Below are 24,637 nucleotides of genomic sequence, written 5' to 3'. Positions count from 1 at the left end.
AGAAATACGAAAATAGTGAGATGAACTGAGCTCCACACCATGAGGGCTGCAAGACAGCTCGACTCCGTCACCCACCCCGCCCAAAATAACGACAAACCCTATGCAAATATTAAAAATATAGACAACACACCAGCAAAGAAACAGGGTAAAACATTTTATTAAATAACTATTTACATAACTATTTTATACTTTTTATTGCCCGATCCGGCTAGCTCAATCGATCGAGCATGAAACTCATGCACTCTGATAGCAAGCGTTGCTACTGATGCTATGCAGACCAAAACTGGTTTTCAGTTTGTACATTTTTCTCGATTTTTCAATCCAAGGTTGATTGACTTTGTAGAACGATGGCTTCAGATTTTCAACATATGGTGTGGTGGCGCGGACTGGGAGGGGGCGCTTCGCTCCTGCCCCCTCCCCAAGTAAGTTTTTCATACGTGAAAGTACGTTAATGGTTTGGGTCCCTGAGTTGCTTCAATGTCACTGCCATTCTCAAATGGCATAAGTTCTGGATGTTGGGTGCCATAGTTAAGAGTTCTGAGCAGTGCTTGTAACACTGTCTGAAGCTTATTTCCACCTACTGCAGCTTCACTATTCTCAAAGTAAGTGAGTGTCGTTTGTGGACCTGACTGCATTAGAAAACAATGTGATATGTTACCTTCCTAAATAGCTTGACGGAGGCCCCTGAGGGGCGGTGTGATGGCCATGGACTCGGAGAAGACGCTTGGCTCCGACACCCTCCCCAAGTCTTATAGCACTGGTGTAGCCTGAGATCGCCCCCGACATAAGCGGCCGGCTCCAGGGGTCCGGCGGAACTTTTTGCCTTTTGATGACTCTTCAATTCTGGACCTTGTCCCACAATCCGTTTGACCTGAAGACACGCTGTAGTGGGGCGCCCCTTTACCGTTTCAGTTGCCATTCCGCCCGCTTTTGCTACACTGTGCCTCTTCCGCCATTCTGCTGTTTACCGCCCGCTCTTGCGACTACAGCGTCTCGCTCATCATGTAGTTGAGTTGCTCCCGCTCTTGCGGTGCAGCGATAGGCGGCTGCCACAGGACTCTCAAAATGGCGGCCGGCTCTTTGATTTTGGGCCTGGTCCACTAAAATGGCCCTGGGACACCTTTGAACTCGGACGCTTCCCTGATAGGGCTTGGGTCCCATTCTCGAAAGCGTCCCCTCAGCCGTGAAGATTCTACAAAAGTCTTGGGGGCCTCCGACTCCCGCAGGCTTCTGGTGGGGAGCGGCTGCCATGATTGCTCGTGGAATGGCCACGACGGAGCTACGAGATGGTAGTGCTCTCATGCTGACGCCAGTTTTAGTCTGAAACATCCAGAAACACTGTAGACTACCAATTCGATCAGTTCCGGTAGCGCCCCAACATGACCCGGAAGAGAAGAACTTGCCCTCCCCTCTTTGACTGATGGTTCTTCTTGCCTGTCCCCTCTGTTGTCATTTAACAGAACTTTTTGGACTGCTGAAAGGGGTTGTGTTCCGAACGCTGGTTGGTGGAGACATTTTGACTATATTCTTGACCTACGTTGTCGCGTAATGCGTTATATGACACGCCGCGTTAGCGCACCCGGAAGTGATCCGAGGCGCGGCGCGCAGCGCGTAACGTAAGCATAACAGGTCATGTGACTTGTTAATAAAACTTTTCATTGGTTCTTTTTGCTTTTGTTATTTTAATGATGAAAAGCTTGGTCATATGACCTAAAAATTACGCTTTTTATTGTTTTCGAACATTATTTTTTTTAAAACATATATGTTACAATATTCCAGGCTAATGTACTTTCCCGGAAAATTTACAACTGTCCTGCAAGTAAAATATATTCTTTTTTCGAGAAAAAGGTCGTTTCTTCATTCCATGACGGAGCCGTTGAGTAAAAGAGACTCGGCCTGCTGTCTTAGTCGCCGATACGCCTGATTATCAGATTCTTATCGATCACTTTATGTTGCAGAAATGAAAAACACAACTGCCCTTGACCATTTATCTTTACTGCGTTCCTACATATTATACCTTTTATCCGTCATGTAATTGGACTGCTTTATTTCACTTGCCTTTTACTGATTCGAAAACAGTGACTAAAAGTAAAAACTTTACCAATGTAAATACTACTACCGTGTTTTGTTTTAAAAACCTTTATTGTGAAAATGTCAGTATACAAATACGGGCCTATAACCACGTGGGCCGGCCACGGAGCAAACTGAAATCGTATATGATGAGGAGACATTTACACTGAAGAGGAACGTAACGAGCGGGCCATTAGGTTGCAAGAACAAAGGTGTCTAACAGTTGCGGAATCGGTGGACGTACATTTTGTAATTAAAATACGACAGGGCCACTTACAATAACATTTTCTAGATATACATTTGCGGGCAAGGAGTTACGAGTCCCATTTATACCGGCGCCATTTTGGGCGAGGCCGGGCAGGTGCAAGATATAGTCAAAATGTCTCCACCAACCATCGGCCAGACCAGAACCCCTTTCGGCCCTTTATGCTACAAGATGGTGTCTTCCATTCAGAAAATATTGTTGGCAGCATTTTGAAAGGAAACAGAAACAGCCGTTCTCCTAGTGAGTTTCACATTGTTACATTTAGGAAGAATGTTGAAGAGTAGTATGTGGAAAATCTGAAGCCATTTTTCTACAAACTCTCAATCAGCCTTGGATGGAAAAAAAAATCCCGAAGAATGTACAAACTGAAAACCAATTTTTGTCTGTATAGCATCAACAGCAACGCTTGAGTCAGCTTTGTGTCAAGCCACCATTTTCATTCAATCAATAGCGTCCCCCTGCACACATTCAGGGACCTGGTCGTGTCTTCAGATGAAACGGATTGTAGGAAAAGAAGCAGAAAGGAAAAGGAAAAAAGTTCCGCCGGACCTCGGGAGCCGGCCGCCTATGTCATGTGCGACCTTTGGCCACACAAGGGCAATAGTGAAGCTGCAGCAGGTGCAAATAAGCTTCAGACAGTCTTACAAGCACTGCTCAGAAATCTCAACTGAGGCACTCAACATCCAGGACTTGCCATTCGGATCTTGGCGCCTTGTGCTGGTTCCAACCTATTCACACATCGGTCCACTACTGACATCACCTCATAAGCCAACGGGGCACCCCACACCGACTTTCGGCGCAGCATTGTAGGATGGCCACACCAGTGCGGCAAATTGCTGGACACAACCTCGGTGCCATCCGGATCTCGGCGCGTTCGACTCACTGTACCGCAAGAGTGACCGCAACTCAGCTGGACACGCCGTCTTTCGGCGCAGCATTGTAGGATGGCCACACCAGTGCGGCAATTTGCTGGACACCACCCCGGTGCCATCCGGATCTCGGCGCGTTCGAGTCACTGTACCGCAAGAGTGACCGCAACTCAGCTGGACACGCCGTCTTTCGGCGCAGCATTGTAGGATGGCCACACCAGCGCGGCAATTTGCTGGACACCACCTCGGTGCCATCCGGATCTCGACGCGTTGTGCTGCCTTCGGCCTATTCGCACATCGGTCCGCTACTGACGCCGCCTCACGTGCCAACGGATTTTCTACGCTTTTTGTAGCCCTATGCCGCATAACAGGTCATGTGACTTGTTTATAAAACTTTTCATTGGATCATTTTACTTTTGGTTTCCTAAAGATGGAAGGCTTGGTCATATGACCTAAAAATAACACTTTTCATTGGTTTAGAACATTTTTTTTCCCAAACGATGAAAGCCCCACCTTGTTTCTGGATCATTCAGACTGAAGTTGGCGTCAGCATGAGAGCACCACCATCTCGTGGCTCCGTCGTGGTCATTCCGCGAGCAATCATGGCAGCCGCTCCCCACCGGAACCCTGCGGGAGTCGGGGGCCCCCAAGACTTTTGTAGAATCTTCACGGCTGAGGGGACGCTTTTCGAGAATGGAGCCCAAGCCCTAGCAGGCAAGCGTCCGAGTTCCAAGGTGTCCCAGGGCCATTTCAGTGCACCAGGCCCAAAACCGAAGAGCCGTCCGCCATTTTAAGAGTCCTGTGGCAGGCGCCTATCGCTGCACTGCAAGAGTGGGAGCAACTCAACAACATGGTGAGCGAGACGCTGTAGCCGCAAGAGCGGGCGCAACTCAGCTGGATGGCCGCCACCTGGGGAGGCCCGTTCACGCCGCCTCCCCCACGCCCCCCCCCCCCCCCGGGCCGCCGCACGCAAATTTTCGGAGCAGCATTGTAGGATACCAAAACCAGTGCGGCAGTTTACTGGACATCACCTGGGTGCCATCAACATCTCAGCGCGTTCTGCTGCCTTGGGACTATTCGCACAACAGACCGCTACTGACGAGGCCTCCCCTCGCCCCACCCGGGACACCCCACGCCAATTTTCGGAGCAGCATTGTAGGATCCCAAAACCAGTGCGGCACCCAGGCGACATCACCTGGGTGCCGTCCAGAACTCTGCACGTTGTGCTGCCTTGGGACTATTCGCAAAAAAGACAGCTTCTGACCATTGTTGCTTTTTTGGATGAAAAATGTTTAAATGTTTTTACAGTTTTTGTTCCGTTCATTATAGTTAAATGTTAATAAAGTTTTAAAATCTAACTTTGTTGGAGTGCTATATATGTTTAAAAAATCGGGTGAATGGGGCCTTGAATCGGGTTATTGTCATGTGTGGGCTTTGCAAGTGTACTGCTACAAGATCGGACATTTCAAACTCAAATGCACGTTCTTTTTCTTACCTTTCCGAAGCATGGAGCGCAATAGCAGGCAGAGAAAGGGTGACGCACGTGTTGAACACTGCCTGGCCTGGCAAGTTGCTGGCAGTGCCCCCCCGCCCACTCCTGAAAGAGGGCACACACACACCGCCGCCCCGAGTACTTCACAAATCTTTAAAAGACCATGCGCTTGTTCATGAGGCTTAAATGGTTTATCACCCCTTCTAGAACCCCTGCATTGACCCTCTGACGTTTCCTGGAAGAACTAGCACGTAACACAATACCAAGCCCTGTCAGCTGAAACCCCCGAGAAATCATGGGGCATATTATCAAGGGGGTTTATTTCCGCTTTTTGGACTTTAAAAGCCAAAAAAAAAAGAGATAAAATTATCTCCCTATTACCAAGCTGTCGCTAACACCAGTTAGTGACAGCTAAAAGGTGATAGCGACCATCTTGGGCCCCGCTTTGCATATCAGTGATATTTATCACTAATGACATGCAAAGTGGGCGTGCCAAGATGTTAGCGACTGGAAACAGTCCCTAACCATCGCTATCTCCTATTACCAACTTTTGGAGATATTCGCGCTAAGCGCGAATATCTCCAAAATCTAACACCTGCCCTGAGCAGTTCTTAGCCATGTTATCCAATGGGAGGTGGATAACATGGCTAAGAGCATTTGCTCGATAATACATGAATATCGCTGACTTTTCTGCGATAATAGCAAAGTTTATCTGCGATAAAAATCGCCGATGTGCGGCGATAATTTTTGTCTCTAAACAAGTTAGAGACAAAAATTATCGCTAGTTGTTCGTAATATGCCCCCGGGTTTTTGCTTGCAGAAATCGGGAGGCGGGAGACTAGCACTGAAATCAGTAGTCTCACGCCTGAATTGGGAGGGTTGGCATGTCTGAATTCTCTACAGCTGGGGCCATAAACTACATCCGCAGGGGTAGGTGATAGCCTGGGACCAGCCTGGCATCTAAAATGGCTGCCGTGCACGACAAAATTGTGGCATTGGAAAAAGGCAAGATGGCGCAGCCGCTGGAAGAGATGTATCAACATATATGAGCCTCCTCAGCCACCCTCAGGAAACATAGGGGATTAGGATACGTCTCCCGCACCCCCTTATACCTAGTAATTTAATTAACGAAGCACAAAATGGCGAATTCCCGTTTCGCTACCAGTTTGCGGCCCAGTTCGCGGCCCGTGAAGCGCTTCTACCGTGAAAAATCATTTTTTTTTTTATTTTCCCCACGGGACCCTTTAATAACCCCAACAACATTCCTAGGGGGTCAAGAGGGGAATACCTTGCCCCCTTTCATTAAATTCCCCCTTCGTTTTTCACCTCTTCTTCTCTCTCGATCCTACCGAGAGATAAGATGGCGGCCGCTCCGGACTGTCACGCAGCAAAAAAAAAAAAAGCTCACGCACAGCCGCTGGAAGAGATGTATCAACATATATGAGCCTCCTCAGCCACCCTCAGGAAACATAGGGGATTAGGATACGTCTCCCGCACCCCCTTATACCTAGTAATTTAATTAACGAAGCACAAAATGTCGAATTCCCGTTTCGCTACCAGTTTGCGGCCCAGTTCGCGGCCCGTGAAGCGCTTCTACCGTGAAAAATCATTTTTTTTTTTATTTTCCCCACGGGACCCTTTAATAACCCCAACAACATTCCTAGGGGGTCAAGAGGGGTATACCTTGCCCCCTTTCAATAAATTCCCCCTTCGTTTTTCACCTCTTCTTCTCTCTCGATCCTACCGAGAGATAAGATGACGGCCGCTCCGGACTGTTTAGAATGTTGACAGACACCGGAGAGCCAATCAGCTTTCTGCGCGCAAAGTTCCGTTTTGCGAAAAGTAAGCGGACCGGATCGCTGCCCGGAGCGCTGTTACAGATATATATCTTGTTTTGAACGTTAATTTCTCAAAAACTACTGGAGCACATATATTGAGACCTAGCAAAGGCACATGGGCTAACAGTCCCTACAATTTTGCCAAGTTTCGTGCAAATCCATTCAGCCGTTCGAGCTAAAAGTGAGTCCAACCGCCCTATGGAAAAATGAATGGGAAAAACGCGTTTTGGGACCCCCCTTTTTTCTCGGCCCCCCTTGACGAAACCCCACCAAATTTTCAGGGGCTGCTCAGAAACAAAATGTTCCATTTTCCTGAAAATTTCAGCCAATTCCGTCCCCAAACGCCAAAGTTATTAGACATAGAATTTTCAAAAATCCCATAGAGAAAAAATCCTAACTATATATACCTACTGGCGACCGCCAGTAGGTAATATATATATATATATATATATATATATATATATATATATTCAGGAAAATGGAACATTTTGTTTCTGAGCAGCCCCTGACAATTTGGGGGGGTTTCATCAAGGGGGGCCGAGAAAAAAGGGGGGTCCCAAACCGCTTTTTTCCCATGTTAATTTCCATAGGGCGGTTGGCCTCGCTTTTAGCTCGAACGGCTGAATGGATTTGCACGTAACTTGGCAAAATTGTAGGGACTGTTAGCCCGATGTGCCTTTGCTAGGTCTCAATATATGTGCTCCAGTGGATTTTGAGTAATTTAGGTTCAAAAAAAGATATATATCTGGGCGGAGCCTAACCACACATCTGATCTGATTGGCTGTCAGCACTTCATCCAAGAAGTGTTGGCAGCCATCTTGGGACCAATATACATGATAGCACCTCATTAAAAAGCATTGTAGTTAATAGAGGGTTTTAGGACTTTAGTTACATTATAAATCATTTGTTGATGGTACCATACTCGTTTTAGGAATTGTGGTGGGCTCTAAGGTGATTTTACCATGTGCAAAAACCTTCTGCTGTGATATCATGAATATTGTTTGAAAGAAAACTAATATCTCATGATTTTCCCACAGTGGTTTGGAAGGGGATCTATAAGCTAAACTGAAATCATATTTTCTGTAAATTCACATTATCTTTCTCAGTCATGTGAAAATGAAGTCTGACATTCTCAGTAAAACATGTACATCCAACAAGGACAGAGACTGTCAGTTGATTCCTTTGTGTTCTACTGCAGCCTCCTAGAGTGTTCTAAAGAACAACTAGAGCGCTAACAGTCCTACTTATTACAAAGGTATGGCACACCTGAAGCCATCTTGATTGGAATAAAGTGGTAACTCTTAAAACATTTAATTTAAAAAGAAACAACATGAGGGGGTATATTTTGCCATAGAAAGTATGATTAGTGCTGCAGAATGAAAAATTAGGGCATATTTTGAGTGACTTCTCAAATCCTTTTCTATTTCATTAAAGCATTCTGACATGCAGTCTCCCAAAATGGCCACCAGAGACAAAAGAGCCCAAATGTAGCCCAAATATCACCCAGATGTAGCCCAAGTATAGCCCAATGACAGAATGTCCCAGAGTGTTCTAAAGAACAACTAGAGCTCTAACAGTCCTACTTATTACAAAGGTATGGCACACCTGAAGCCATCTTGATTGGAATAAAGTGGTAACTCTTAAAACATTTAATTTAAAAAGAAACAACATGAGGGGGTATATTTTGCCATAGAAAGTATGATTAGTGCTGCAGAATGAAAAATTAGGGCACATTTTGAGTGACTTCTCAAATCCTTTTCTATTTCATTAAAACATTCTGACATGCAGTCTCCCAAAATGGCCACCAGAGACAAAAGAGCCCAAATGTAGCCCAAATATCACCCAGATGTAGCCCAAGTATAGCCCAATGACAGAATGTCTCAGAGTGTTCTAAAGAACAACTAGAGCGCTAACAGTCCTACTTATTACAAAGGTATAGCACACCTGGAGCCATCGTGATGGGAATAAAGTGGTAACTCTTAAAACATTTCATTTAAAAAGGAACAACATGAGGGGGTATATTATGCAATAGAAGGTATTATTAGTGCTGCAGAAAGAAAAATTAGGGCACATTTTGAGTGACTTTTCAAATCCTCTTCTATTTCATTAAAAAATTCTGACATGCAGTCTCCCAAAATGGCCACCAGAGACAAAAGAGCCCAAATGTAGCCCAAATATCACCCAGATGTAGCCCAAGTATAGCCCAATGACAGAATGTCCCAGAGTGTTCTAAAGAACAACTATAGCGCTAACAGTCCTACTTATTACAAAGGTATGGCACACCTGAAGCCATCTTGATTGGAATAAAGTGGTAACTCTTAAAACATTTAATTTAAAAAGGAACAAAATGAGGGGGTATATTTTGCCATATGAATTATGATTAGTGCTGCAGAAAGAAAAATTAGGGCACATTTTGAGTGACTTCTCAAACCCTCTTCAATTTCATTAAACAATTCTGACATACAGTCTCCCAAGATGGCCACCAGAGACAAAAGAGCCTAAATGTAGCCCAAATATCACCCAGATGTACCCCAAGTATAGCCCAATGACAGAATGTCCCAGAGTGTTCTAAAGAACAACTAGAGCGCTAACAGTCTTACTTATGACAAAAGTATGGCACACCAGAAGCCATCTTGATTGGAATGAAGTGGTAAGTCTGAAAACACTCAATTTAAAAAGGAACAACATGAGGGGGTTAATTTTGCCATAGAAAGTATGATTAGTGCTTCAGAAAGAAAAATTAGGGATCATTTTGAGTGACTTCTCAAACCCTCTTCAATTTCATTAAACAATTCTGACATACAGTCTCCCAAGATGGCCACCAGAGACAAAAGAGCCTAAATGTAGCCCAAATATCACCCAGATGTACCCCAAGTATAGCCCAATGACAGAATGTCCCAGAGTGTTCTAAAGAACAACTAGAGCTCTAACAGTCTTACTTATGACAAAAGTATGGCACACCTGAAGCCATCTTGATTGGAATAAAGTGGTAACTCTTAAAACATTTAATTTAAAAAGAAACAACATGAGGGGGTATATTTTGCCATAGAAAGTATGATTAGTGCTGCAGAATGAAAAATGAGGGCATATTTTGAGTGACTTCTCAAATCCTTTTCTATTTCATTAAAGCATTCTGACATGCAGTCTCCCAAAATGGCCACCAGAGACAAAAGAGCCCAAATGTAGCCCAAATATCACCCAGATGTAGCCCAAGTATAGCCCAATGACAGAATGTCCCAGAGTGTTCTAAAGAACAACTAGAGCGCTAACTGTCCTACTTATTACAAAGGTATGGCACACCTGAAGCCATCTTGATTGGAATAAGGTGGTAACTCTTAAAACATTTAATTTAAAAAGAAACAACATGAGGGGGTATATTTTGCCATAGAAAGTATGATTAGTGCTGCAGAATGAAAAATTAGGGCACATTTTGAGTGACTTCTCAAATCCTTTTCTATTTCATTAAAACATTCTGACATGCAGTCTCCCAAAATGGCCACCAGAGACAAAAGAGCCCAAATGTAGCCCAAATATCACCCAGATGTAGGCCAAGTATAGCCCAATGACAGAATGTCCCAGAGTGTTCTAAAGAACAACTAGAGCGCTAACAGTCCTACTTATTACAAAGGTATAGCACACCTGGAGCCATCGTGATGGGAATAAAGTGGTAACTCTTAAAACATTTCATTTAAAAAGGAACAACATGAGGGGGTATATTATGCAATAGAAGGTATTATTAGTGCTGCAGAAAGAAAAATTAGGGCACATTTTGAGTGACTTTTCAAATCCTCTTCTATTTCATTAAAAAATTCTGACATGCAGTCTCCCAAAATGGCCACCAGAGACAAAAGAGCCCAAATGTAGCCCAAATATCACCCAGATGTAGCCCAAGTATAGCCCAATGACAGAATGTCCCAGAGTGTTCTAAAGAACAACTAGAGCGCTAACAGTCCTACTTATTACAAAGGTATGGCACACCTGAAGCCATCTTGATTGGAATAAAGTGGTAACTCTTAAAACATTTAATTTAAAAAGGAACAAAATGAGGGGGTATATTTTGCCATATGAATTATGATTAGTGCTGCAGAAAGAAAAATTAGGGCACATTTTGAGTGACTTCTCAAACCCTCTTCAATTTCATTAAACAATTCTGACATACAGTCTCCCAAGATGGCCACCAGAGACAAAAGAGCCTAAATGTAGCCCAAATATCACCCAGATGTACCCCAAGTATAGCCCAATGACAGAATGTCCCAGAGTGTTCTAAAGAACAACTAGAGCGCTAACAGTCTTACTTATGACAAAAGTATGGCACACCAGAAGCCATCTTGATTGGAATGAAGTGGTAAGTCTGAAAACACTCAATTTAAAAAGGAACAACATGAGGGGGTTAATTTTGCCATAGAAAGTATGATTAGTGCTTCAGAAAGAAAAATTAGGGATCATTTTGAGTGACTTCTCAAATCCTCTTCTATTTCATTAAAAAAATTCTGACATGCAGACTGAAACATGCACTTTGAATACCAGCAGCAGACGTCCCTGGTGAGCAGTAGCTTTACTACAGTGATCGAATGTGCAACTAGAGTGCTAACATTCAGAATTTATGGCAAATGTGTGACACATCTGAATGCCTTCTTGATGGAACCAAAGTAAACAAGCATTTAAAATGCAATAGATCTCGCCCTTGTTTAAGTTAAAGCCATTCTGTTTGTAATGAGGTGGCTTTTTAGCTTTGCTTTTATTAGTGTTTTTTCAACTTTCATGTAAATAACATGCATCTGTATGCATATAAGTATATGTATGCATGCATTTATGTTTGTATTTATATAGATATACAGATGATATATGTTTATATATGTATGTATATATATATATTCACTGAAAAAACCATACGCTATAGACCATATATAGTTAGGAATTAGCATTTACAAAACCTTGAAAATTCACTGAAAAAACCATAGGTTATAGACCATATATAGTTAGGAATTAGCATTTACAAAACCTTGAAAATTCACTGAAAAAACCATAGGTTATAGACCATATATAGTTAGGAATTCGCATTTACAAAACCTTATTTTACTCACACAAAACCATTGAAATTCCATATATAGTTAGTTGCACTAACTATATATCGCGCACCCGCAATCCACTGCTGATGATGTCACATATTACATCATTCATGACATGGTCAGTGACATCACTGATGACATCACTGATGACATCTCAAATGACATCACTGATGACATCACTGATGACAACATCCAGTGACTGTATGTTTCTGTAAAGTTAAAATATGTCTTACATATTGAAGAATGAGTGGATGTATAAGTGTCTGGATGAAGGATTTAGTAGGTGCATGACTGACTGTATGAGTGAGTGATTAAATGTGTCTCACTGAGTGCATGGGTTAGTGACTAAACTGTCTTAATTTGTGCATCATTATGTCTGTTGTTCTGTAAACTGTTGCATGTGTTGATAAGTAGCTATATGAGTAACTATATGGGTTATTGATTGGTTGCCCAAGTATTTGTATGGGAGACTGAGTGTGTGTGTGGGTGGCTGGGAGGTGTATGACTCTGTGCATAGATGTGTGAGCAGTTGATTCACTAGATGTATGGTTTCAAAAGTGCATGTGGAAACAGCTGTATGGGCGGTTGACTGTGTGCATGAGTGTATTGGTGAGTGAATGGATATCTCAGTGCTACATGTCAAAGTAAGTACATATGTAAAACACAGTACATGCGAGAGTTGACATATATAAATAACTGTGCATAAGAGCCAGTGAATGTGTGAGTGGCTGTATGGATCATTGTGAACTTGTATCAGGGATTGTATAAGAGAGTAAATATGTGTTAGTATATGTTTGAATAAGTAAAGTTTGTATAACTGTATAGTTGAGGAAATGGAGGTGTGATTGATTCTATGCATGACTGACTAGGTGTGTGAGTAACTCCATGGATGAGTGACAGTCTGTGAGTGTCTGTTTACACTGATTGTATCTAAGGTTATATTAGAGTCTGAAGAGGTTCATCGTATTATCACATGAATGATATCATCAGTGATGTGATCAGTAATGTCAAATGAGATGTCATCAGTGATGTCATCAGTGATGTCATTTGAGATGTCATCAGTGATGTCATTTGAGATGCCATCAGTGATGTCATCAGTGATGCCACTGACCATGTCATGAATGATGTAATATGTGACATCATCAGCAGTGGATTGCGGGTGCGCGATATATAGTTAGTGCAACTAACTATATATGGAATTTCAATGGTTTTGTGTGAGTAAAATAAGGTTTTGTAAATGCGAATTCCTAACTATATATGGTCTATAACCTATGGTTTTTTCAGTGAATATATATATATATATATATATACATATATATATATATATATATATATATATATATATATATATATATATATATATATATATATGTCAAAACAGGATATATTCACCAGGAGAGAATCCGAGGGACACATCGGGGGTTTCAGTTGGTTGCTTTATTGCCTGGCATGACGCGTTTCGGTGAGTATACCTTTTTCAAATGCCTTGACACTAGGCTGCGTCTCCCCAAGTAGATTTAAAATGGTTACTTTATCCCCATTGATGACAGGTCAGCAGGGCTGTTTTTTGTGTAATAATTGGCTACAGCTAACATCGGTAAACTGCATCACCCAGCATGCACCATGATGGCTTGTTCGGCACCTTGTCATCAAATGGTGCACAATTGCTTCAATAAGTGCTGAAGATTAAAACTTATAAAATCTGGATTGGTGTGCATGTAGATGCAAGTCAAGTGTTTTGCAATAATTCTCCTCCTTGGCCCCCAGATGCCCAGCCACATCTGTCCAAGTCGTGTTGAACCGGAGACAGGTGTATAGTGCCTCCATAGTGCTTACTCAGCACCTTGTCATCAAACGATCGACATATATGTATATAAAAAACCAGCAACATTTTGCTGGCCTTTCCAGTGCTCTTCAGTGGTGCGTCACCCCATGGCAGAGCCCAGCCGTTATCTATATCCAACAAAAACTTTCCAGTGAGAAGTAATGAGTCGCACTCACAGGTAGGTTTTTAAAACCTTTTTGCTTTCAGCAAACAAAATTCATTTACCCGATGCGTTTCGGTCTCACCCGAGATTTTGTTCAAAATAATACTGGTGATACTTTATCGACCAATTGTAAACATCATTGTTCCAATGCAATTACACTGTTCACCTTCTTTTGGCATCACTGAGTATTCTGGAAGATGTAGTTTCCTCAAAATACAAACTTTAAACAAAATCACAAATGAATGTAACAAAAAGAATAAACATTTTTGTGTGTATCAATGAGTTCGCTCAAAAAGGTTCATAATTTGCTTGGTCTAAAAATATTGTGATGAACTGATGTTAAATTGTTTCCCATTTGTACAATTTAGAATTTATTATTATTTTATTGCCCAACGCATTTCTCTCAAGCAGCGTCATACTAAATTGTAGGAATTAGTCCATAATTTTGCATCATCTTATTTCTCATTCCTCCAGCCGTTTTCTCTTGCCTCTCAGGGGGCGTTCTAAACTGAGTTTTAGTTATATTAAATACTGGGATTGGTAGTTCTTTAACAGTATATATTTTATTCAGTGAGCCAAATTAAACACAACAGCCTGAATTTCCTTGATATTTGCCCATCATCTCCATTTTTAATATTCAGGGTTAAATTAACCACCAATATGCCTTTGATTAATTTTATCCAACCCTCCAGTGGGAGTTTATCCCTCTATCTTTGTGACCATTAAGTGCTGGTTCTCTGCCATTTCTGAGTGGACTCAAAGATGATGTGATTAATTATACTGACAATATAAGTTTAAAGTGAGATTGGTGAATATGAATCCTGTGAAGCGAAACAAAAGAAACGAAAATGAAGATATTTTATGTGTACATATAATTCTTCACTCTGATTTACACTATCAGATACGATAAAATTCAACTGATCCTCTTATGACACTGTGTTTAGAAGACCCCAAGAGCGAATTGTCCTGAACACTTCTCTGTGAATGCCTTTTGCTTGAAAAAAGGCATAAGATTAGTTGGCTTGTTTATGTAAAAAACTTTCTTTATGACCTGGGCCTGGAAAAATAGTATCATTTTCGATTAACTATATCGGAGATAACAATGAATTTAAAAAAAAAGTTATGCATGTTACATTTGGAAGAGCTAAGATTAATTACTGAGTTCGGAAAATGCTCAGTGCAGCACCTTTTAACAATTCAGATTACTTTTTCTATGCAGCCATACCTAACACATAAGCTGAACAATTATGAGAAATTCTTATTGACCCGTTTTAGGTTCAACAATTTCCATCGACTGGTGATCTTTCCACAAATTAATGATTGGTCCAAGAACCTTTCGGTCTGTACCTGTGACGAAGTATCTCCCCAATCTTTGATACATACTGTTTTATTTTGTAAATTTTACAATAAGCCCAGGAAAACTTGGATAATATCAATCTTAGAAATGTGGGGCCTGGGTAGATGCCGCCCTCCTTTTCTTGCCCTTCAATTTTTTGGAAGAGGAATACTACGCAAAAAATATTGCCTGCTTCCTTAAGTTCTGTGTCAAGCATAGACCTAATCTTGGATAAAGCCATGTTTTGTTTATACTACCTTAAGAACTTTGTGTTATCTTATAACTTGACTTATACTAATTTTTTATTGTATTTTAATGTTCCCCTTTTTAAAACTGTGTAACATTGTAATGTCATTTTCTGTATATATATTGATCTCATGTATTTTTATATGCACTTTTATGATTTTCTATGAAATTTAGAAACCGAATGAAAGAAATTCAAAGTCAAAGTCACTATGCAATGTGAAAGTTTGAAGATCCAGATTGTGTCTGGATTCTCTCTGCCATAGCTTCCTCTCCCTGTCGCTTCCTCGTTCAGGGCGAGCTACAGTTTCAATGGCATAAAATTGTAACAGTTTCCAATTCCCACCATGGTGTGACTCCATGTGTTTTGCTACCGCAGTACTGCAGTCTTAATTGATCGTCGCACGTACATGTTCAAGAATTCGTTTTTTCAGCTCACAAATTGTGCTGCCCACATAGTACATATATTACATATACTACATATTGACTCTTACATGTGATCAATTCCTGAATTTTCCAGAATGTATTGTTTGCCAGTTTAATTTCTTTTGCATTCTGCGCAACCTGGCACAATTTACTTTTGTGACATTTTACAAAAGCCTTTCATTTGGAGCCACTTGGTGGATTTATTTTTCTTCTTCTTTTGAAAGTAGCTGTGGACTATCAGTCTTTTAGGTTAGTTGCATGTTACATTACGATTTTTACCCATAATGTGAGCCAATGTTGAATCTAGTTATAGTATTTTCTAATTCTTTTGCAGATTATCTTTGATATTTTTAGATAAAAGTGTAAAACACATAAACAATTAAATAAAAAATAATATAACAATTAATTTAGACAATAAATAAAATATTTAAAGTTGACAAATCAAAACAATTTATGCTATAACATCTAATTGATCTATTTTATGAAAACTATTGCAATCTATGACTGGTAAATATACTATTCTCACAACAAGTTTATGTAACAGTAGGGAGAGTGTTGGACTTCGTAAGGGTTAGAATTGCGATTCCTACTCCAGTCACCACAATAATTAAGAAAGTGTTGGACTTTGGAGGAGTTACAATTAGTATTCCTACTCCGGTCAATGTAACAGTGGGGAAAGTGTTGGATTTCAGAAGGGTAAAATGTACTATTCTCACTCCAGTCTACACAACAGTAGGAAAAGTGTTGGACTTTGGAGGGTTACATTTAATTTCCCACTCCAAAAAATGCAACAGTAGGGAATGCACTGGATTTCAGATGGGTAAATATTTTCTCTTCCCACTCCAAATAGTGCAATTGTAGGGAAAGTGTTGGAGTTTGGAGGAGTAAAATGTACTTTTCCCACTCCTGTCTCTGCAACAATTGAGAAATTATAGGATTTTAGAGGGGTAAATTGTACTATTCCTACTCCAAAGAGTAGGCAAAGTATTGAACTGGGATGACTTTCATTTTACTATTCCTACTGCAGTCTAAAAATAGTAGGGAAAATACCTCACTTCAAAAACATGACATATGTGAGTAAGCCCATGGTTGGAAAACAAAAGTTTTAATTAACATAAACCTACTGTTATGTTATGTTGAAATCATTTTTACCGGGCACGGTCACCAAACGGTTTCATGGCACTCATAGACAAAAGCAGAGGGGCCAAGCAGCAGGGTTACTCATAGGCTAACTGAAAGAGATGAGTTTTGAGTAGTTTGCAAAAAACAGGTATAGTTAGGACTGACTCGAATGGGAGTCAGAATGGAATTCCACAAAGCCGGGGCGAGGAAAGAGAAACACGAGTCTCCATGCTTTTTACGTTTATACCTGGGGACAGTTAAGAGGTTGTGAGCAGAGGACCGGAGATTTCTAGAGGGAATGTGACGCTTAAGGCTAAGGGAAGTGAAAGCTGGGGCAAGAGCAAGGAGTGCCTTAACGATGGTACAACCCAATTTAAAAATGCATCAAGAGGCCACTGGGAGCCAGTGCGATCTCCTTAACAGGGGTGAGACATGTTGGTGTTTAGGCTGTTGAAAGACCAGTATGGCTGCCTGATTTTGTACCAGCTGAAGCCGATGAAGGTGGTAAGCAGGAATCCCAACATAGAAGGAGTTGGCATAGTGAATACGGGTGGTGACAAGAGCTATGATGACAAGTATGAGAGCCTCAGTAGTAAGAAACCTACGAATTTTGCAGATCCTGCGTAGGTGGAAAAAGCAGGAAAAAGTAACAGCATTAATTTGAGGCCTCATAGTTAAATCACTAGATATAATTACACCAAGGCTCTTCACCGAATTGACAGGACAGGACGGGGGGCCAAGGGAAGGGGGCCAAAAATTAGAGCTCCAAGGATTAGCCGACCCTCCTGTCAGCACCAACTCCGTCTTGCTGGGATTGAGCTGCAGCTGGCTAAAATGCATCCACTCAGAGATGGCAAGCATGGCGGATTGGAAATTGACACAGGGAGAAGAAGAGGAATCAATAGGAAAAATCAGCTGTAAATCATCCGCATAATTGAAAATAGTGACCGGAGTGTGACGGAGAGAAACTATAAGGGATTGCATGTAAAGATTAAATAAGAGGGGCGAAAGAGCAGAGCCTTGAGGGACACCACAGGAAAGTGAGGAATAGGGGGCTGAATAGGTGGACAGATGAACTGACTGAGAGCGCTGGTGCAGGAAAGATCTGATCCAAGTTAGAGCCATGCCCTGGATACCCGCATTTTTTACACGGTCGATCAAGATAGCATGATCGACCGTGTCAAAAGCAGCCGACAGATCTAATAGAACAAGTGCTTGGGCCAAGTTCTTATCGGCGCCTTGCCTCAGCACATACATTACAGCCACGATGACAGCTTCAGTGGAGTGGGCTGGTCTAAAACCGGCTTGCTGGTCGTCTAAGAAAGAAGACCTCTCAATGAATGCGCTGAGGCAGCGGGTAACATAGGTCTCCAGAATCTTCCCCAAGTAGGGGAGAAGGGAGATCGGCCGATAATTGCTCAGGACAGATGGATCAGCACCATGCTTTTTAAGTATGGGGACAACAACCGCCTGTTTGAAAGCATCCGGGACAGAGCCTGTGGCAAGCGAGTTGTTAAGAAGTGCCAACGGGGGACCAGGACATGCCAAAAAGGCGGCTTTCATGATTTGGGGGGACAACAGTCGTTGGGTGATCCTGTACTAACCGCATGTAACAGGGAGATGAACTCGGTCAGGGAAATGGGAGGGAACTCATTAAAACAACAAGGATTCATGGGGGTAAGGAATAGGCAGTAGACGAAGAAGGGGGAGGGATATTGTTTTTTATGGAGAAGATTTTATCAATAAAAAATGAATTAAGGGAGTCACAGAGGACTTGTGAAGGTTGAGGTTGGGCGGTAACACTATCTGGCAGGGAGAGTTCCTCCACAATTGAAAAAATATCCTTTGTCTTAGAAGCAGAACTAAGGCTATCTACTCTATATGTATGTTCAAAAAAACTTAAAACAGTGAATCAATTTACATAATTAAAATTCTAAATAAATTATCAGTAAATAAATATGTTTTATTCATTTATTAATTGATTACCTTCCAAGCCTGTACCCTTACAAATCTAGCAGTCAACACCTAAAATATAACTAAAAAAATAACTATTCCACAGCTTACAGATTTAAAATAAATTAAAAATGTATTAACAGTTAATGATTAATTGTTATTTAAATATTACTTAATCATCTTCCCACCCTTAGACCCCTACAAACCCAGCATCCCACAACTAAAATGTAATCCAAATACATTTAGAACAATGACATAATTGATGATCAATTAAATAATGATTCAACAATTAATAAAATACTAATGAATTATTACCTAATTAAATTCCCACCCTATTCCCCTACAAACCCAGTAGCTCAGTATGACAGAATTTACCTAATCAATAACGAATTAAATCATTATTAACTTCCCATGCTATACCACAACAAACCTAGCAACTCGCACCTTAAATATAACTAAAATAAAACAGAATTAAATATTTTACTTAATTAATATCAATCACATAATTAATTGCAAATGAATAATTAATAATTTGTTTATTGCTCAATTAACTTGCCACTTTAGCCCCCTACAAACAAAACAACCATCTACAGCACTATAAATTGCTATTAATAATTAAACTCTTAAATTTCTTAAGATCACAAACTATTTTTTAAAACATTAATAACAATTACACAAGCAATGGTAACACTTAAAATTAATATATGAATTAGAACACATAAATAATAAAAACATTATAATTTTTAGATTTATATTAAGGAAAACGATATTAAAACAACAGTATTCTTAAAAGCGATCTTACTTACCTAAAAGAACAATATTTTTGACAATTATTTGCATCACAATATATTGTGTCATAATATTTGTTTCCAATATTTGTGTGTCCTGGTATTTACACCTCAATAGTTTGCAGAATTATTTGGAAACCGTATTGAGACTATTTTAGGAAGAAGAATGATGGGAATTGGTATGAACCTCCAAGAAGGTATCGATTCAATTGATTCACCACGTATTCTACAACGATCATACTGGAATAAAATAGCACTTAAAAAAATGGGAAAATTCATGCCAGCTGACTGCAGTAGGGGATGTAGTCAAGCGTAGAGTTTTTTTACACGTAATCATGTCTAACAGTAAAGCAATACTGTGTCAGGTAAGGAAATGTATCAATACAGTACTTGAGTGCGGATAGAAGACGCATATAAAACACTCTTTCTCAATATATGGGGAGAGGGAGGCCCGACGAAATACACCACATCTTTAAAGTTTTGGGATCAATGGTGGCAAAATGCAATATAGCGAGACAAAGGGGGGGGGGTGATCCATCAGATGTATATTCCTGGAAGTGTACTATAGACTGGTGAAAGCATCCCATGAAGCAAGTGTATGAGGACAGGTGATGTCTTAAAAATAGGGGAAACCTGTCAACCCTGTCAGCAATACAGGGGATTACACAGGAATACAAGTCACCAAAGGAGTGCACAATCAGTTCTATAGTACCCAGAAATAATTCAAGAATTGAAAAATAAATGCACATAATTCAAGATCTAGATAAACCTATGTCCAACTGGATGCTGGTGGATTCAAAATGACTGTAGATTACTGAACCTTTGTTAAGAGGTGATTATTTTTTTATTTACTTTGAATTGTAAAATCACTAAGAAGTTTATATGAAGAATGAGATTTGTAAACTTTTTACAACAGAAGGGCCTCCTTTATCTCATTGGTCAAGGAACACATCAAATTACACCTTTTACTCCTTTTAGATAAGTTGAATTATCTTAGTAGAGCTCACATCAAGTGTTAAAATTTCAACCATTTTCTTCTTCCCTCTCTGATGACCTGTCTTTTTTTTAAAGTTTTTAACATCTTTCTACGTTGTGCTCTTTCTATGATTTCTAACCTTTACATTCTTCAGTGTCCTCACACTGCTGTGCAGTGAATTGTAAATCTAATGTTCATTTAAATGATTTTATTTGTCAGTACTGTTTTCAAAGTGCCACACCCCAGTTTCTGGTACAAAACCGTTGTGTAGCATGTTAAGACACTCCATATGAAGGGCAGAGAAATTGCCATTTTAAGAACCAAAAAATTAACTCATTGGCCTTCCCCTGTATCTGGATGCTTTATCAGTTCTGCCTGCTCCTGGGTTACTGTTGCCTTACCAGATCTGTCTGCTCCTGTACCACTGATTCCCAGACAACCTTACCTGCTACTGTATCACTGACTAGGTAACCTCTGTGCCTGGTTCTGTATTGCTGGTGCCTTACCAACTCTATCTGCTACTCTGTCACTGATGCCTTACCAGTTCTGCATGCTCTTGTATCACTGACGCCTTACCAGCTCTGCCTACTCCTAGGTCAATGATGGTTTACCAGCTCTGCCTGCTCTTGTTCACTGTTGCCTTAGCAGCTCTGCCTGTTCCTGCATCACTGATACCTTACCAGCTGTGTGTTCTTGTATTCCTAATACTTTACCAGCTCTCCCTGCTCCTGTATCACAAATCCTTACCAGCTCAGCCTTATGCTGAATCTGTAATGCCTTACCAGCTCTTCCTGCTCCGGTATCACTAATGCCTTACTAGCTCTGCCTCGCTCTGTACCACTTATTCCTTACCAGCTGTTCCTGCTCCTGTATCACTGAAGCCTTACCAGCTCGGCTTTGTCCTCTATCACTGCCAGCCGGTAGCCTCTGGAGGAGCAGTCTTCATTGCTCGCGCTCCAGTTTTTCTCATCTGTTCTGACTGGGAAGTAATAGCACTTCCGTCCATGCTGCTGCCAGTACAGAGGAAAAGACGATGTAGGATAAACTGCTGTTGGAAGAAGAAAAGGAAGAAATTGTTATTGGGCATTTCATTTATTGAGCAGAAAATAAAACAGATTAATAGCTTGTTATAGGTTCTCAAAAAGCAGACTTATTTGCTCAATGCTGAAATCTGTGCCTGGCTGGTGGGTCACAGGCCAGCTACCCACAGGTCTGATTCAGGTCTTTCATCCTTCTGAAGCCAGTACAAGTAGTCCTGAAAAAGTGCTATTTACAATGTGTGGAAATGAGAAAACTTTGATGGCAAAGGCTGCTTTGGAGTTCGTATTTATATAGCACAGTCAAACACCCTAAGGCTTCTTGGCGCTGGCAAAAAACCAGATTACCACCACATTCCCTTTCGCAACTGCAGGAAATAAAAGCATTTGCAATGCAATGGGTCTCAACTTTGCAAGAGTTTAAGCTCTTGGCTTCGTAAATGAAAAGGCCTTTAATTTATCTATTTTGATAATTAACACATAAATAATAGGCGTTGTCATTTACTATGCCAATGGCTCAAACTCTTGTAAATGCGAGACCTATTTAATTTCAAAGAAGCGGCCACCATTCGGGTTGCCCAGAAAGTGAAAGTGCTCATGGAGCGATGAATGTTGGAGGAAAGCATGTTGTGCCTAAAGTAGGAAAAACTAATGAAAGAAAATAGAGGCATATTATCAGGACTGGGCGATAAAATTATCGCCACTTTATCGGCAGGAAACTGCTGCTAAAGCGTTGATAATGGGCTTAATAATATGCTCTGTTGAATTCCAATCAAAGCACATGTCAGATGTGAAGGACATTAACATGAGCTTTGAGTGGAATTTCATTAAGCATATTATCAAGCCCATTATCGCCGCTTTAGCAGCAGTTTCCTGCTGATAAAGTGGCGATAATTTTAATCGCCCACTCTTGATAATATGCCCCATAGTACTTACAGACTAAGGGCCTCATTATGATGTTGGTAGCAAATGTTTCGAACGGTATTCAGATTTTCATAACGCGTGTCGGAACGCATGTTTCCAACTGACTCGAAAATATTTCCGACTGACCGATTATGAAAGAAGGCAAGTATTCTGCCTTTCTGACTCGGTTCCAAGCAGCATTCTAAGACTCCAAGTCGGTCAGAGCCAAATCGTATAGGTCTATGGACCGCATTTCCGACCAACGTGTTATGATGTAAGATTCGGGCAGCCTTTCTGCATCGGACAGTACGACACAAAATATTGTTGGAAACTGTAGCAGCCCCCCTTCTCCCGGAGGCCTCCAGTTGGGGCCAGTGAGGGTACCCATTGGACCCCTCTTTACAACCATGCATAGTGTGGCAGACACCATGGAGGGCCTGCCCCAGGGTGCAGAGTTTTCCAGAACCACACCTTTTTTCAATGGGAGGCAGTGTTGTCGGTTGGAACACAGGCTCCCCTTGAAGTCAATGGCAGTCCGACCGAAAGGTGTTCGGATGCATCATAAATAGTCGGTCGGACTCACCAAACCCAAGTCGGTCGGAACCGATTCCGGCAAGGAGTTGGTCAGAATGCTTTCCGACCGACATCGTAATGAGGCCCTAAGTAAGACATAATGTGTAACAAATGAAGTAAAAGGGCCAGTCCTCATAGGAGGTTATAAATGAAGACTTGGCAGTACAAAGGATGGACTAACAAGCCTATGAACGAATCAAAAGGCAGTTACTACACAAAGGACAATGGCACACTGCAATGAAAATATGAGCGTAGAGTGGGTGGAGCTTCAAGTCTATAAATAAATCAGCATGCCTCACAGAGCAGTGCATGCGCTGCTCAGGCTCGACTTAAAAAAAGACGTTTACTCTGATCTCTTATCCAAATTTTGCCTGCGCAACTGGAATACATATTGTCTCCATCTCTAATGTCCGGTAGCGCTACATGACGCAATAACTATTCCTCTCTTGGATTTGGTCTCCTAGCCAGCTAACAGCAGTTACTTGGAGCAAATGTCTTCACTCCCCCAGTCTCTCAGCCATATTGGCTTCTTGTCTCCTGCTTCTGGAGAGCGGGAGGGAGGCAAGCTCGTCTCCAACAAATCTAGGCATTACAGTCACAGCACAGCTGGTGGAACCTCAAAGTATAACAACCATAAGCTAAATGGATGAGCATATAAGAATAACTGACACTAAACAAAACAAAGCGTGTTACTGTGAAGCTGTCAGGTCACAGGCACCGGTCATCGACTCCCAAAGAAAGACAAATGAACAACAGAGGTGAGCCAACCTGCTGTGGCCATGCTCTTCGACTTAAGGCATGAATACTTAAGCACTGTACAACCACCACAGAAACAAAGCCTGCTACAGGGAAGCCATCATCTACCAGACATCTTCTACTTTCCCCAGAAATATGTTTTTTTCAAATCATTTGTTATTATTTTCAATTGTACACAGTAGCAAATAATATGGAAAGGTTATACAATTACCAGATTTTCATGCTGCCCACCAGCAAATTGTACATGTCTGAGAAGAGTAAATAAGTCAATGCCTGTATGAGATCATAGAAGAAATACAAACAGTGCCAATACACAAACATAACAATGACTAATTCAAGAACGAAAAACGTGCTTCGCCTAAAAGCTTTAATGCTTTACCAGAAGTGTTTTTGAAGCACAAATTCAAAAGGGTAAACAAACCTCATGTACAGCATGTCCCTATACTTAAACTTCAATGAAGCTCACACACACACACTTTTACAATCAACAGCCTTTCTAAAAGAGTTTGTATACGTACATCCAAAATAATAACAGATTTCTTTCAAAGTGCTGCATTAGCGAAAGCTGTATACTTCCAACAAATTAGAATATTCATATATATCATGAAAATGTGGTTTCTGTGCAGTGTAACTCAGTTAAACTAAGTATTAAATCTGTGCAAGCCACTGGAAAATGCAATATTCACAAGAGCATAGACTGTAACCGGAAAATGTTGTGTATTTGTTTCTACACTATACAGTAGGATCTTTGCAGGAACACAAAAATGTCCCCCGAACACACAGGAGGTATTTCAAATGCAGCTATGGTTGTACTTATTACAAGACGTAGTATTCAAGTAGTAGAGTTTGATTTGTCAAACACCGGGTTTTGAAAACATTATACAGACTGGACTTTTTTCTGCAGTGGGGCTACCATTCTCATTTGTACCTACT

General features: G+C 41.1%; 1 protein-coding gene across 1 annotated transcript in view; it reads right to left on the bottom strand.

Moving 5' to 3' along the window:
- Window positions 1-24,637, bottom strand: part of LOC147700907 (killer cell lectin-like receptor subfamily B member 1B allele A) — a 550,617-nt gene that overhangs the window by 202,092 nt on the left and 323,888 nt on the right. Inside the window, exon 5 of the mRNA XM_086929269.1 lies at window positions 21,323-21,480. Within this exon, the coding sequence (XP_086785395.1) occupies window positions 21,323-21,480 (158 nt within the window). The remainder of the gene's footprint in view (window positions 1-21,322; window positions 21,481-24,637) is intronic.

This window comes from Lissotriton vulgaris, chromosome 7 (genome assembly GCF_964263255.1).
Source record: "Lissotriton vulgaris chromosome 7, aLisVul1.2, whole genome shotgun sequence".
In the NCBI taxonomy this organism is placed as follows: domain Eukaryota; kingdom Metazoa; phylum Chordata; class Amphibia; order Caudata; family Salamandridae; genus Lissotriton; species Lissotriton vulgaris.
This window is presented reverse-complemented; position numbering and strand designations above follow the sequence as displayed.